Source organism: Nyctereutes procyonoides, unplaced genomic scaffold (genome assembly GCF_905146905.1).
Source record: "Nyctereutes procyonoides isolate TBG_1078 unplaced genomic scaffold, NYPRO_anot_genome, whole genome shotgun sequence".
NCBI lineage: Eukaryota > Metazoa > Chordata > Mammalia > Carnivora > Canidae > Nyctereutes > Nyctereutes procyonoides.
Window position 1 is genome coordinate 73,139,754 of NW_026575146.1, and position 16,060 is coordinate 73,155,813.

General features: G+C 52.6%; 1 protein-coding gene across 2 annotated transcripts; it reads right to left on the reverse strand.

Moving 5' to 3' along the window:
* Positions 1–501: 501 nt before the first annotated feature.
* On the reverse strand, positions 502–10,450 carry FLT3LG (fms related receptor tyrosine kinase 3 ligand). Of its 2 annotated transcripts, none has more exons than XM_055310829.1 (8): positions 10,363–10,450; positions 9,983–10,049; positions 9,020–9,130; positions 8,634–8,687; positions 8,274–8,417; positions 7,782–7,866; positions 3,824–4,008; positions 502–732 (listed from the first exon to the last, which is right to left on the reverse strand). In XM_055310829.1, the coding sequence occupies exons 2-8, from the start codon at positions 10,013–10,015 to the stop codon at positions 523–525; spliced, it is 822 nt and encodes a 273-aa protein (XP_055166804.1). In that variant the 5' UTR covers positions 10,016–10,049; positions 10,363–10,450; the 3' UTR covers positions 502–522. The 2 variants fall into 2 exon arrangements, with proteins under 2 accessions (XP_055166804.1, XP_055166803.1); XM_055310828.1 differs by having other exon boundaries at positions 7,782–7,920.
* Between the last annotated feature and the right edge of the window lie 5,610 nt (positions 10,451–16,060).

The following is a 16,060-nucleotide window of genomic DNA, read 5'->3' on the forward strand; positions in this document are numbered from 1 at the left end:
CCTCAGTGTCCCCGTCTGTAAAACAGATGGAAATAGTTTGCCCTCTGAGCTCTAAGAGCGTACGAGGGAATGACTACCAGGCGGCTTCGAGGTTTTCGCTTCGGCTGCGTCCCTGGCCTCGGATGTCCTCCCCTCCAGCCCCACCTTCTGAAGTCTCAGACTGTCACAGTCCCAGTGCTTTCCTGCGGAGGAGTCCTCTCCTCCAGGGCGCCCCCCGGGATCTCAGGCTGCCGGGGGCGTACTCGCCGCGGGCCCCGAAGGCCTGTACTGCAGCCGCTGCACGGAGGCGCCCAGGGTCTTGTTCCCCTCAGATCCGGAGCCCCGGGCCGGCGGGTCCTGACCCCCCCCGACTGGGTCTCGGCGCTGCCGCGCACTGGTTCTGCACCCCAGGCGGCCTCAGAGAGCAGGGACTGAATGAAGCATTGCATTACCCGAAAAACCAGGATCCGCACCCAAACTGTCCCGTCCACATCCTGTCCCATCTACAGACAGGCCTGGCGAGAGCTGGTAGAAAAGGATGATTTATATACAATTTCTTGGGGGCAAGGACTTTGTACAGAGGGGGAGAGGTGGGGCTGGGGCTGGCTTTGGGGGCGGGCGTTGCCTTGATCCTGGGGAGGGAGCTAGCGGGGCTGCGTGGTCGAGGAAGGGACCAGTCTCTAGCTGACTCCCTCCAGGTCCCAGCTCTGTGTCCTCGGGCAGATGGCTCCGCTCGCTGGGCCTCAGTGTCCTCTGTAAAACGGGATGAGAGATGTGTCTGTCTCAGTGGACTGTCTGGGGATCCGTGGACAGAAGAGAGGAAGGAGAGCACCAAGCTCAGTGCTCGGCACAGACTCAGTATTGAGAACAATTCCCTTTCCAGTGAGTGCCCACTGTGTGTTAGGGCATCACTGCCCAAGAGAACTAACTCTGCAAAGATGGAGACCCTGAGATCCCTGCGCTCCCACACAGCCGCAGAGCAGCCACGGGTGAATACTGAGTACTCCAAATGTGGCCAGTGCAACTGAGGAACTGAGTTTTACATCTTACCTACTTTAAACTTAACTGGTAGTGTGTTTTAGGAGAGCAGGAAAACCGAGTGGACAGAAGCAAGAATAGGAGGAAAACTTCTCAATGGATTACCTTTTCAAAAAAAATTGTAATAAAAATTATTGTACAAGGGAAGCCTGGGTGGCTCAGCGGTTGAGGGTCTGCCTTCGGCTCAGGGTGTGATCCTGGGGTCCTGTAGGGAGCCTGCTTCTCCCTTTGCCTGCCTCTCTGCCTCTCTCTTGTGTGTCTCTCATGAATAAATAAATAAAATATTTAAAAATTGTTTTGAAAAATTATTGTACAGAAACAAGTGCTAAAGTGAAAAATTATTTAAACTTAGAAACTGGGATCCCGGGCAGCCCCGGTGGCACAGTGGTTTAGTGCTGCCTGCAGCCTGGGGTGTGATCCTGGAGACCGGGGATCCAGTCCGCATCGGGCTCTCTGAATGAATAAATAAATAAATCTTAAAAAAAAAAAAAAAAAAAAAGAAACTGGGATGGCGCCTGCCTTTGGCCCGGGGCGCGATCCTGGAGACCCAGAATCGAATCTCATCGGGCTCCCTGCATGGAGCCTGCTTCTCCCTCTGCCTGTGTCTCTGCCTCGCTGTCTCTCTCTGTGTGACTATCATGAATAAATAAATAAAATCTTTAAAAATAAAATAAAATAAACTTAGAAACTGATCCTGGGGCGGGGGGGGGGGCTGTCAGTTACCCCATCTGACTCTTAATTTTGGCTCAGGTCCTGATCTCAGGGTGAGGGGATCAAGTCCCCAGTCAATTTGATGGTAGAAGTGGAGACTGGTTACGATTCTCTCTCACCATCTCCCTCTGTCCCCCCCTCCCTGCTCTTTATCAAAAAGAAAAAAGAAAAAAAGGAGGGGTGCCTGGGTGGTTCAGTTGGTTAAGTGTCTGCCTTCAGGTCAGGTCATGATCCCATGGGCTCCCTGCTCAGTGGAGAGTCTGCTTCTCCCTTTCCCTCTGCTCCTCCCCCTCCACTTGTGGGTGCTCTGTCTTCTCTCAAATAATAAAATCTTTAAAAAAATAGCAAAAACCAACTTGTTTCTTTTTGGAAACTTGTTTGGAACCATTTGAGCAGGTGAATCTACTTTTTTGCAAATGTAAATTTCAAGAACTTTAAATATGTGGAGAAGTTTTTTGTTTATTTAAGTAGGCTTCACATCCACTGTAGAGCCCAGCGCAGATCAAACCCATGACCCTGAGATCAAGACCTGAGCTGAGAGCCAAGAATTGGACGCTCACCCTACTGAGCTATCTGGGTGCCCCTAGAAAGTTTTTTATTTTTTTAAGTAATCTCTGTGCCCAATGTGGGGCGTGAACTCACAGCCCTGAGATCAAGAGTCGCATGCTTTACTAACTGAGAGAACCAGGTGCCCCAATATTAGAAAGTTTTAAATGACATGTGTGGCTTGTGTTCTATTTCTGTTGGACAGCCTCACTGATGCCTTTGCCTGCATCACTTAACCTCCAGACAACTCTATGGTAGGAAGACTATTATTAGAGTCTTTTATAAAGATAAGGAAACTGAGGCAGAAGAATGAAAAGCTTGGATGTCCCGAAGGCCCAGAATCAAATCTTGGTTCTGTCACTCATGTGCTGTATGACCTTTGGCAAATTATTTACCTCTTTGTGCTTTGGTTTCAGCCTCTATGGTTCTGTCACTCATGTGCTGTATGACCTTTGGCAAATTATTTACCTCTTTGTGCTTTGGTTTCAGCCTCTATGAAATTTGATAATAATGGTACCAGCTTCTCAATTAAGTTAATTTATAGAAAGCCCTAGCATAAGGCCTGTATCACTGAGGCCTTATATGTGTGAGCAATTACTGCAAAATATTTCTTGTAAGAACACTGGGCCCATCAAGAACCCAGTAGGGCCTCCCCAACTTCCTCCCTCCTGGCCACCTGCCTCCTGCCTCCACACCTGTTCCCCTGACCTCACCCCCAGTTCTTTCTTCCATCACTCACCTCCCCTGGCTCCCTGCTGCCCTGGGCAGGAAGTTCCAGCTCCCCTGCTTGGTGTTTGAGGCCTAGATCTTTCGCACCCACATTCACACCCACCCCAGGCTCAATGAAGTTACTGGAACACCCAGAGCTTTTTCACACCTGGAGGGCTTTGCAAAGGTGGTCCTCTCCCCCTGCTTCAGGAGACTACTGTCTCCTGGCTTGCAGACTCCTATAGCCAAATGCCTCCCCTTGGCCCCCCTCATGCCCCCAGGTTCCCACTGAGCTCACCTTTTCCTAATCTCCATCCTCCCCCAGATTTCCCACTGGGCCAGACCCAGGGTCATCTGTGTCACTGGCCCAAGCCTGTCAGTCTCCAGCCCTGTCCTTCTTTAAGATTTTGTTTTTAAGTAATCTCAACACCTAATGTGGAGCTCAAACTCACAACCAAGAGATCAAGAGTAATTTGCTCTATTGACTGAGCCAGCCAGGTGCCCTTCCAGCCCTGTCCTTGATCCCTGACCCCTGACTTTGCCTGTCAGCTCCTTGGCCTCCCCATGGTCCTCATCCTGGCTCTGACTCAGGCCTTGTCCTCTCTCCCTGGACCACCACCCAGCCTCCAGTCTGTCCCCTGTCATGGCCCCAGAGGGGCCTTCCTCATCCAGGGCAGACTTAGGTCCTCCCACCAAAGGATTCACCAGGATGAGTCAGTGCTGCACGAGCCACAGGGGCAGCCTGTCCTGGAGACTCGGGGGCGGAGGTCACCTGTGGCCACCACAGGGTCAGCCCCACCGCCTCAGACTGCCCATCCCCTCTGTCCACCTGCTGACTCACCTGTTCCCCAGGGTAGGGTGACCTCCGCCGCCGCCTCCTTCGCCAATGCAGGCACCAGGCAGTGGACATCAGCAGGAGAGCCATGGGCAGCAGCAGCAGGAGGAGCAGCCGAGGTGCCTGAGGGGCTGGCAAGGCAGTGGCCTCCAGGGCCCCGGGGCTCCTTGGGGGCACCAATGTAGATGAGTCTGAGGGGAGGAGAGAGGGTGGCCGGGTTACTGAGGAGATTGGTGAGGCCAGGGGAGAGGAGGAAACCCAAGCAGGCCTGGTGGAACCTGTGTGACCTCAGGTGGGCTGCTGGCCTCTCTGTGCCTCAGTCTTCTCATCTGTGAAATGGGGATAACCATTATTCCTACCGCATAAGGCGGTCACAAAAATTAAATACGTGACCACACAGTCCTTAGAACAGTGTGGCATCTGGTAAGTTTGCCTTTTCTTTTAAAATTTTTTTGTAAAGATTTTACTTATTTATGAGAGACAGAGAGAGAGAGAGACAGACAGAGAGAGAGCAAGAGAGGCAGAGACACACGCAGAGGGAGAAGCAGGCTCCATGCAGGGAGCCCGACGTGGGACTCGATCCCGGGTCTCCAGAATCATGCCCTGGGCCGAAAGTGGCACTAAACCGCTGGGCCACTGGGGCTTCCCTTTTTTAAGATTTATTTCAGAGAGAAAGCATGTGCAACCATGAGCAGGGGGAGGGGGAAAGGGAGAAAGAGGCACCCCACTGAGCAGGGAACCTGATGTGGAACTTGATCCAAGGACCCTGGAATCATGACCTGAGCTGAAGGCAGATGCCCAATCAACTGAGCCGCTTGGGTGCCCTTGCCTTTTTTTTTTTTTTTTTTTTTTTTACAGTTGGACAACGTTATTTCTAGTGCTTCTGTATCAATTTGTTTATTCCTCTTTTTCCTCCAGTGGGCTGTGGGCTTCACGTGGGCAACAGGAACTTTATCTGTCTTATTTATTGCCAGAACCCACCACTTGGTGCTTGTTACATAATTTTATAATAGCTTAATTTCATAAACTAAATATTTGACCAAATGAAAAATTGACAAGTGGACAGATAATAAAACAAAGATCCTTCCCAATCTCTGTTCCCTCTATACCCTCACCCAGCTCTCTCTTCCCCTCACTTGCTGGATTCCAGCCACATGAGCCTTTTCACTGTTCCTTAAACATGTAGGGACATGTTTCTGCCTCAGGGCCTTTGCACTGGCTGTTCTCATATTCCCAACCTTCAGTGACTCAAGCCATTCACCTCAGACCATGACTCCATCACCTGGTTGTAATTTGCCTGCATAGGACTCATTACACTCAGATATTTTTTCCTGTTAATTATTTGCTAATACGTTTGTTCCTCAATCAGCTCCACATGTGCAAGCACTTGGTCTTGTTCTGAGCCATGTCACCAAAGCCAGGCACCAAGGAGATGGCTAATAAAATGTGGTCAAATGAATCGTCATAAATGTAAGTACAAATGACAAGTGAAGGGATCCCTGGGTGGCGCAGCGGTTTAGCGCCTGCCTTTGGCCCAGGGCGGATCCTGGAGACCCGGGATCGAGTCCCACGTCGGGCTCCCGGTGCATGGAGCCTGCTTCTCCCTCTGCCTGTGTCTCTGCCTCTCTCTCTCTCTCTCTCTCTCTCTGTGTCTATCATAAATAAAAAAATTTAAAAAAAACAAATGACAAGTGAAGCTTAAAATAGATGGCAAAATGATCGGAAGTGTGGGGAGAAAGTGAGAAAATCAGAGCGGGAGGTTTTAAGTATCCCTTTCAGGGGCACGTGGCTCAGTCAGTGGCACATGCGACTCTTCATCTCAGGGTTGTGAATTCAAGCCCTACATTGGGGATAGGATTACATTTAAAAAAATAGAATCTGGGGATCCCTGGGTGGCTCAGTGGTTTGGCGCCTGCCTTTGGCCCAGGGCCTGATTCTGGAGACCCAGGATCGAGTCCCGCATCGGGCTCCTGGCATGGAGCCTGCTTCTCCCTCTGCCTGTGTCTCTGACTCTCTTTTTTTCTCTCTCTGTCTATCATGAATTAAAAAAAAAAAAAATGGGATCCCTGGGTGGCGCAGCGGTTTGGCGCCTGCCTTTGGCCCGGGGCGCGATCCTGGAGACCCGGGATCGAATCCCACGTTGGGCTCCCTGCTTGGAACCTGCTTCTCCCTCTGCCTGTGTCTCTGCCTCTCTCTCTCTCTCTGTGTGTGACTATCATGAATAAATAAATAAAATCTTTAAAAAATAAAAATAAAAAATATAAAAAATTAAAGAAAAATAGAATCAAATCAAATCAAATATTAGCTATGTGTTCAAACAGCGCTATTTAAGAGACGTTTGGCTAAATAAAAATGTATGATTTCAATGATTAACTATGAAGAGTGATTATAAAATGATTAAGTCCAATAACATCATCATAAAGAACAGATTCGTGGTTGCCAGGGGCTAGGGATGGGAATTATTACAAAGGGATCCAGTAAAGTATTTTGATTGTGGTGGTGATTGCAAGAAGCCACACGTGATAACATTGCAAAAAACACACATACACTTTTAGGAAGGGAACTGTGGGGCAGCCCCGGTGGCCCAGCAGTTTAGCGCTGCCTTCAGCCCAGGGTATGATCCTGGAGATCTGGGATCAAGTCCCACATGGGGCTCCTTGCATGGAGCCTGCTTCTCCCTCTGCCTCTCTCGTGAATAAATAAAATCTTTAAAAAAAAAAAGGGAACTATGTTCCTCAAAATTCCTATGTTGGAATCCTAACCCCCAGTACCTTGGAATGAGACCTTATTGGGAGATAGCATATATATACAGATAATCAAGTTAAAATGAGGTCATCAGGGCAGGTCCTTTGTCCCATAGGACCGGTGTCCTTATAAAAAGGGGAAATCCAGATGTGAAGATATGCTCAGAGCGAGAACACCCTGTGAACGTGAGAATGGCCATCGACAAGCCAAGGAGAGAAGCCTGGAACAGAACCTTCCCTCAGAGGCCTCAGAAGGAGCCAATCCTACCCACACATTGATTTCAGACTCCTGGCCTCCAGAACTGTGAAACAAACACTTCTGTTGTTCAGATCATTCAGTTTGTGGTACTTTGTTAGGGGAGCCCTAACAAACTAACACACACACAAGTGCACGCGAGTGTGCCCACATAACTTGTAAAATGTGAATAAACCCTGTGGATTATATGCATGGACTGCGACCCATGTCATATTTCTGGTTTTGCTATTGTGCTGTAAGCAACATTAAGCAAAATGTAACCCTGGGGCTGGGGAGGGCTGGGGAAAGGGTGTCTGGGACCTCCTCATATGTTTCTTTGTACCCTCTTTTGTTTTGTTTTGTTTATTTTTATTTTTTTTGTTTTGTTTATTTTTAAAGATTTTATTTATTTATTCGTGAGAGACCCAGAGAGAGAGAGAGAGGCAGAGACATAGGCAGAGAGAGAAGCAGGCTCCATGCAGGGAGCCAGATGTGGGACTCGATCCCAGGACTCCAGGATCATGCCCTGGGCTGAAGGTGGCGCTAAACCGCTGAGCCATCCCGGCTGCCCCACATAAATAAAATCTTTTTTTTTTTTTTTTAAATAAAATCTTTAAAAATAAATACAACTAAAACAACCAATCATTTGCTACCAAAAATAATGAACGTTAAAATTCCAGGGGAAAAAAAAGTGAATTTATCTTAAAAAAAAAAAAAACTTGGCTACTAGAATATTTCCACTCAAGCACGTGGCTGTCATTGTTTCTATCCGACAGGGCTGCCTCAGAGAAGCAGGGAGCAATTACCCTTGCCCAAGATGGGTAAACTGAGGCCTAAACTTAAGAGGAACCTGCCCAAAGCCACACAGCCAGAGGGAGCAGGGTGGGTCTGGGATGGCCTGAGCAGAGGGGGTGAGGGGCTGTGAGCTAGGGAAGGTAGGGGTGTGCGGGGTGGGGGTTGGGGGCCCAGGGAGTGGGGCTTTTACCGGGCTGACACTGCAGCTCCAGGCACCCGGAGAAATTCCTGCGGGTGATCCAGGGCTTCAGGGCGGCCAGCTGCTGGGAGGTGTCCTGCAGGAGGTGGGAGATGTTGGTCTGGACGAAGCGAAGACAGCTGGGGAGGGGCTGGGGGCAGGGGAGGGAGATGTCACCAGGGCATCACCCCCGCTGTCTGCTCAGGCCAGGGCCTTCCCTGCCCGGCCACGCCTACAGGGCCCCGCGGAAGTGGGGGGGGGGGGCTGGGTCTCAGAAGGGAGGACCTCTTTGTGGTGTCCAGCTAGGAAATACACTCAGAATCGGTGCACTGGGCCCCAGATCCCAACGCCACCCCCACCCCACCCCCACCACCTGTGGGACCGGGTTAGAGCACCTCCCTCGGGTTGCTAGTCAAAAGAAATCTCCAGTAATGCCCAGCAGAGCTTCAGGCCCTAAGGAAGGCGACCCGCTCCCCTAGCCTGTCCCCCAAGTCCAGGGCTGACCTGGAAGGCACAGAAGGTGACAAAGTGTATCTCCGTGTTGACAGCCTCCAGCAGGATTTGCATTTGGGATCCAGCCACAGCCTGGAGCCGCACCATCCAGCGCTGGGCCAGGACCAGGCGCCAGAACGCCCCGCAGAGCTCGTCCTGGGAGCGAGACCGCCCAGCTCAGTAGGGGTGGGGAGAAGGGGGCAAGGGGGGTGCCAGCAGAGGGGACTGTGAGCTTGGACTGGTGGGGCTGGGAGGGTGAGGGGCTGGGGCTAGGAGTCCCACAGCCCCGGGGGAGGCCTGGCCCCCTGAGGGGTGGTGCGCTAGAGTCTCTCCTTTCCACCTCTGCCCCAGCCTCTCCCATCTGTGACTCACGTCCTGCAGGTTGGAGGCGACAGTAACTGGATAGTCCTGAAGCAGGTAATCAGACTGCGGGAGAAAACAGGGTCAGGCCTGGCCGAAGACAGGAGAAAACACAACTATGGAGACCCAGGGAGTGAGGGACAGGGACCCAGGGGGAAGGGGACAGGGACCCAGGGAGTGAGGGACAGGGAGCCAGAGGGGGGGACAGGAACCCAGAGAGGTGGGACAGGGAGTAGACGGGGGTGGTGGTGGTGGTGGTGGTGGGGACAGGCCCCCAGAAGGGGGCCCAGGGAGCCGCACAGAGACACGGAGCCAGGGGAGCTCAGTCCCCGCGCTAGGACCCGGGCCTCGGGGAGGCTGTCGGGGAGGCTGTCCGGGAGGCTGGGACGGGGCCTCACCAGCTTGCGGATGGTGGCCGCGAAGGTGGAGGAGATGGGGCTGTGGCTGAAGGAGCAGTCGGGGGTCCCGCGGAGGCCGGGGCTGAGCAGCAGCAGCAGCAACAGGGAGGCCTGCGGGGTGGGGGCGCCCCCTGTTGGCTCCGCACGCGGTCCTCACCTGCCCCCTCCACCCTCTCCAGGTCTCATTCCCTCCCGTCCCGGGCTCGGCCCCCGCCGCTTCCTCCCCGGTTCCTCCCCGGTTCCCTCTCTGCCTTCGTGCCGCTCCTCCCCGCCTGCTCTCAGCACCGGCCGGCGGCGCCCGGGCTCCCGGGTCGGCTCCCGGTTCTGCTCACCTCGGCGCGCCCGGCTCCCCCCGCCGCCCACCTGGCCCTCTCGGTCCCTGTGTCCGCTTTGGCCCCCGCCCTCCGCCGGGGCCTGCCTTCCCCAAGTGTACCCACCCGCCTCCGTTCCTTTCCCCCACTCCTGCCCATGACCCCACCCCTGCCCATGTCCCTCACTCCTGTGCATGTCCCCATCCCTGCCCATGTCCCCCGCTCCTGTGCATGTCCCTGCCCCTGCCCATGTCTCCACTCCTGCCCATGTCCCTCACTCCTGCCCTTGTCCTTCACCCCCTCCACTCCTGCCCATGTCCCTCACTCCTGCCCTTGTCCTTCACCCCTGTGCATGTCCCAACCCCTGCCCATGTTCCCCGCTCCTGCCCGTGTCCTTCATCCCTGTGCACGTCCTCCACTCCTGTCCATCTCTCCCTCACTTCTGTCCATGCCCCCCGCCCCTGCCCATGTCCCTCACCCCTGCCCCCTGCGCATGTCCTCCACTCCTGTCCATGTCCCGTCCTCTGCCCATGTCCCCACCCTTGCCCTCACCCCTGCGCACGTCCCCCACCTCTGTCCGTCTGCTCTCTCAGCTCTGCCCAGCTTGGTAGCGCTCTGCCTGTCCCCCGCCTTGTCCCCCGGGTATACGCACAGTTGGGCTCCAGGCTGGCGCCAGCACTATCATCTCGGCCGGAGGCCCCTCATGCCTATGGTCAGATCTTGCAAGGGACAGAAGAGGGAGTCTCAGACCCCCACACCCCAGCCCCTTCCTCACCCGCCCCTTCACCTCCCCACCCCTCCCCTGACTCCTTGATGTGGCTAAGTTTCCGCCTCCTACTCCCTCGGGCTTCCTGCATGAGCCCCAGTTACGGTGAAAACGCATCTCCCCTTCTAAGAACCCCGACGTCCGGTCCCCGGAACCCTCCCCAGGCCAGGGACCCAGCGACCTGACCCCCATCCCTCCTCCCTCGGCCAGGAGGGGGACCCCAGCCCCGCCCCTCGGGGACCCGGAGTCCGTTTCTCCGCACGCACCAGGCTTGCCCCAGCTGGGCGTGGAAGGGGCCAGGCCGGGTGACAGCCAGAGATCGAAAGCGAAAGGAAATTTTGGGGGGCGATAGCGAGCTGGGGTGGATCTGGCTGAGGCACGGGGCGCCACCTGGTGGTGACAGGTGGCGGCTCACGCTGCTGAGGGCGCCTCCGCGGGACTCGCTCCCCAGAGCAATGAGGCGGGTCGAGGCTGGGACACAGGCGAGTGGGGGGCTGCCTTCAGCTGGAAGGGGGCCGGCCTGGGGCCCTGCCTCCTCGCCTCCAACAGGGAAGGCCGGTCCGAGATGCACACGGGAGCCAGGAGGAGGAGGGCTGTGCTTTGGCCCGGGGCGAATGGGATCTGGAAAAGGAGAGACAGACTGGCGCTGGGGTGGGGGGCAGGTGACAGGTACATAGAGAGCCAACCGAGGACACCCCCACCCCCAGCTGGGTTCACTGACCCCCCTGCTGCTGCCTTTGTTGCTGCGGCTCTGCCCTGGCCTCCGGGACTGCTCCTTGGGGCACAGCCCCACCTCCGCCTTGGATGTGTGGGCAAAGCTAGCTTCTGGGGGGCTCCGGGGTTCCTTGGTGTATCTGCATAACTCCATCCCTGCTTCTGTCTTCACTTGCTTTCTTCTCTAGAAGCGTCTCTCCTCTTGATGTCACTTGTCATTAGATGTGGGGCCAACTTGGATAACCCAGGACAACCTTAGCTCAAGATCCTTAACTTAATTATATTTGCAATGACTGTTTTTCCAAATAAGGTCACATTCATAGGTTCCAGGGGTGAGATGTGGGGACCACCATTCAAACCAGTACAGTTCCTGCCAGGGTGTTTCCCACCTCTGGGCCTTTGCACATGCTGTCCCTTCTGCTGCAGATGCTCTCCAGCCACATAAGAGCCTCATGGTCCTTTCAAGATTCAGTGCAGGGGCGCTTGGGTGGCTCAGTCGGTTAAGTGTCTGCCTTTGGTTTAGGTCATGATTTCAGAGTCCTGGGATCGAGCCCTGCATTGGGCTCGCTGCTTATTGGGGAGCCTGATTCTTCTTCTGTGCCTCCACTCTGCTTGTGCTCTCTCTCTCTTTCAAATACATAAATAAGATCTTTAAAAAAAAAAAAAAAGATTCAGGGCAGCCTGGGTGGCTTGGCGGTTTAGCACCGCCTTCAGCCCAGGGCCTGATTCTGGAGACCCAGGATCGAGTCCCACATTGGGCTCCCTGCATGGAGCCTGCTTCTCTCCCTCTGCCTGTGTCTCTGCCTCTCTCTATGTGTCTCTCTTTAATAAATCTTTTTTAAAAATTAAAAAAAATAAAGCTTCAGTCCAATCATCACTCATCATCAGGGAAATGCAGATCAAAACAACAATGGGGGGACAGCCCAGGTGGCTCAGCATTTTAGCACCACCTTCAGCCCAGTGCCTGATCCTGGTGTCCAGTCCCACGTCAGGCTCCCAGCATGAAGCCTGCTTCTCCCTCTGCCTCTGTCTGCCTCTCTCTCTCTCTCTCTGTCTGTTTCTCATGAATAAATAAATAAAATCTTTAAAAAAACCCAATGAGATATTACCTCACACACAAGTTAGGATGGCCGTCGTCAAAATGACAGAAGTGGGGATGCCTGGGTGGCTCAGCGGTTGAGCATCTCCCTTTTTTTTTTTAACATTTTATTTATTTATGCATGAGAGGCATATAGGCAGAGACACAGGCAGAGGGAGAAGCAGGCTCAATGCAGGGAGCCCAACATGGGACTCGATCCCCGGTCTCCAGGATCATGCCCTGGGCCGAAGGCGGCGCCAAACCGCCGAGCCACCCGGGCTGCCGGAGCATCTCCCTTTGGCTCAGGACGTGATCCCAGAGTTCTGGTACCGAGTCCTACATCGGGCTCCTGCAGGGAGCCTGTTTCTCCCTCTGCCTGTGTCTCTGCCTCTCTCTGTGTCTCTCATGAATAAATAAATAAAATCTTTAAAAAATGATAGAAAAAAATATAGAAATGTTGGTGAGGATATGGGAAGAAGGGAACCCTGGGTACTGCTGCTGGGAAGGTAAGTTGGTGCAGCTAATGTGGAAAACAGTATGAAGTTTTCCTCCAAAAAATACAAAAATCAGGGATCCCTGGGTGGCGCAGTGGTTTAGCGCCTGCCTTTGGCCCAGGGCGCGATCCTGGAGAGCCGGGATCGAATCCCACGTCGGGCTCCCGGTGCATGGAGCCTGCTTCTCCCTCTGCCTGTGTCTCTGCCCCTCTCTCTCTCTCTCTCTGTGACTATCATAAATAAATAAATTAATTAATTAAAAAAATACAAAAATCAGAGACCTACCCTATGATGCAGCAATCTCACTCTTGGGTATCTATCCCAAGGTAAGGAAATCAGTCTCAAAGAGTTTTCTGCACTCATGTGTTCACTGCAGCAAAATAAGACCTAACTGTCTGCTAATAGATGAACAGAAAAAGAAAATGTGATATTTACACACAATAGAATATCATTCAGCCATAACAAGGAAATCCTGTTGTTTGTAACAACGTAGCAACATGTGGAGGACATGATGCTAAGCGAAATAAGCCAGACAGAGAAAGACACATACTGTAGGGTATCACTTATACATGGAATCTAAAAAAAGTAGACTCATAGAGCCAGAGTAGAGTAGTAGTTGCTAGAGGTTGTGTGTGTGTGTGTGTGTGTGTGTGTGTGTGTGTGTGTGTGAAATGGGGAGATTTTGGTAAAAAAAACACAAAGTTGGGGCACCTGGGTGGCTCAGTGGTTGAGTGTCTGCCTTTGGCTCAGGCCGTGATCCTGGGGTCCTGGGATGGAGTCCTGCAGGCTCCCTACAGGAAGCCTGCTTCTCTCATGAATAAATAAATAAAGTCTTTTAAAAAAGCACAAAGTTTCAGTTATGAGTACATTCTGAGGATTTAATGTATAGCATGGTGACTATAATTAATGATACTGTATTGGGGTGCCTGGGTGGCTCAGTTGGTTAAGCAACTCTTCATTTTGGCTCAGGTCATGATTTCAGAGTTGTGGGATCGAGCCCAGTATTGGGCTCTGCACTGGGCGTGGAGCCTGTTTGGGATTCTCTCTCTCCCTCTCCCTCTGCCTCCTGCTCCCACTCTCTCTCTCAAAAAATAAAGAAGGTTCTCTAGGGATCCCTGGGTGGCGCAGTGGTTTAGCGCCTGCCTTTGGCCCAGGGCGCGATCCTGGAGAGCCGGGATCGAATCCCACGTCGGGCTCCCGGTGCATGGAGCCTGCTTCTCCCTCTGCCTGTGTCTCTGCCTCTCTCTCTGTGTGTGTGTGACTATCATAAATAAATAAATTTTAAAAAAAAGAAGGTTCTCTAAACAAAACAATCAATACTGTATTGTATATTTGAAATTCCCTAGGAGAGAAGCTTATCTTTGTTTTGCTTTTGGATATATGTGAATTTTGTTTCCAGTTTGATTGAACTAAGAGAGTGGATATTAAGTGTTCTCATCAGGCACAAAAGGGTAACTTTGTGAAGGGATGGATGTGTTCACTAACTTAATTGTGGTAACTATTTTACAATGTACAGGTATATTAAGTCATCATGTTGTATACACTTAAAAAGCATGTTGTACAACTGAAATATGTATACTCTTTGTCAATCATACCTCAATAAAGCTGGAAAAAACCCTCAACACATATGGCATCTTCCTTGGGAAGGTGGCTGCCACCCCTCTTACCCTCCCTCACACACACTTGTGGGTAGAGTGCCATCTCTGGGTGCTCCAAGTGCCCCGAGCTTCCTCTATTATAGTACATGTCACCTTAGGTTATGTATGTGTCTTCCACCCAGAGCTAAACCTACCTCTCCTCTGCTCACACACGTTCTGTGGCTCCCTATTGCCCTTAGTACAAATTCCCAGCCTTTCTGCAACCCTGTCCACTTTATCTGATCCCCATCCCCTACACCCCCCCAAAACCCTTAATAAGATCCTCAATCCTCAGCTCCAAATCCAGCCTGGCACGAGGCCTCCTCTGGGTCCTCCAAGTATCCCCTCCATAGTTGCACAGATTATGGGTCTCCCCAGTACAGGCTGGGGGCTTGCTGCATTGCTGAGTCTGACCATTCTCTGGGCCTCCAGCTTTGCCCTTCTAGGGCCAGGCATGCAAGAGGACTCAGGGGATATGTCTCATTGCATCAGGCCTGGCAAGTGTTACTTCTAGCTCTGGCTGGGTCACTGTGGGAACTTGGCCAGCTCCTTATCCTCACTAAGCCCCAATCTCTTCAACCCCAAAATGGGGGCTGAGGTGGCAAATGAGAAACTATAAGGTCCTTCTACATCTGCACTTCTTTGAATCTCTTGCTTGGTCCACACCATCCGCTGGCCCTCCTTTTCTGCAAGAGTCTGAGACCCCACCCTGTAGAGTTCAGGCACTGGTCACATGACTCACTTTGGCCAATGAAAGAAGAGTGGAAGTGACAAAAGTCACTTCTGGGTGGGGATTACCAGGTCAGGGAGCAGAACTCTAATGGCCAAAGCCACATGGAGATGGGGTTCCCGTCAGCCCAGGTCCCTGTGTGGCTCTGATGAACAGATGGCCCCTGCCACCCCCTGATGGGCGGGTAGTGGGAGCAAGAAATGAACTTTGTGATTGTCGACCACAAGAGGTGTGGTCTTTGTTGCTGCAGCAGAGAATGACCCATTCTGTTATACCGTCCATCTCTGCCCCTTGCCCTCCGCACCTCACCGCCTGTTCACCTGTTCAGCCTGCCTTACCTTCCTCACCACACTGAAGAGACGTTTCCCTATTATTCACTGGTTTTCAATCTGTCTCCTCTCATGGTGGGGGGCCAGAATAATGGCCCCCTGAAGATGTCCACTGGAACCTGTGAATGTTCCCTCACATGGCCAAAGGGCTTTTGCAGATATGACCTACTTCTCTTGAGATGGGGAGATGATTGTGGATTGAGTGTTAGTAAGTGAAGGAAAGAGACGAGAGGATCAGAGTCAGAGTGATGCCTTGGGAGCAGCCATCGCTGGCAATGAGTGATGGGGGGGGGGGGCACCTGGGTGGCTCAGCTGGTGAAGTGTCTACCTTGCGCTAAGGTTATGATCCCAAGGTACCAGGATCGAGTCCCACATTGGGCTCCCTGCTCAGTGGGAAGCCTGCTTCTCCCTCTGCCCTGCCCCCCCTACTCTTACTCACTCTCACTTTCTCAAATAAATAAAATCTTTTAAAAAGTGACACAAGGTCACATGTCAACGAAAGCAGGTGCCTCTCCAAGTTGGAAAAGGTAGGGAAATATATTTTCCCCTTGTGCTCCAGATAGGAACGCAGCCCTGCTGACACCTTGATTTTAGCTCACCGAGCCACATTTCAGATGGCTGATGTCCAGGACTGCAAAATAAACATTTGTATTGTTTTACTTAAGTCACTTTGTTATAGCAGCGACAGGCGCCTGATACACCTCTGGCCCACTGGGACATCACCAGCTCCTGAGGCCAGGTGGTCTTGCTCCTGGGGGTCCCCTCAGCACCTAGAACAGCGCCTCACTCATAGTGGACGCTCAGTGGGTATTTGTTGTCCAATTGGAGGGCTGCACAGACTAGGAGCTCCTGCCTTGGCCAGAGATGATTGGCTCAGAGGTGGACGCCTGACTCACGCTGCCCAATCAGATTCCCCGCGCTACTTCCACAGACACCTGTCAGTAGTGGTGGAGGAGGAGGAGGAAGGAGAAGGGTGTTGTGT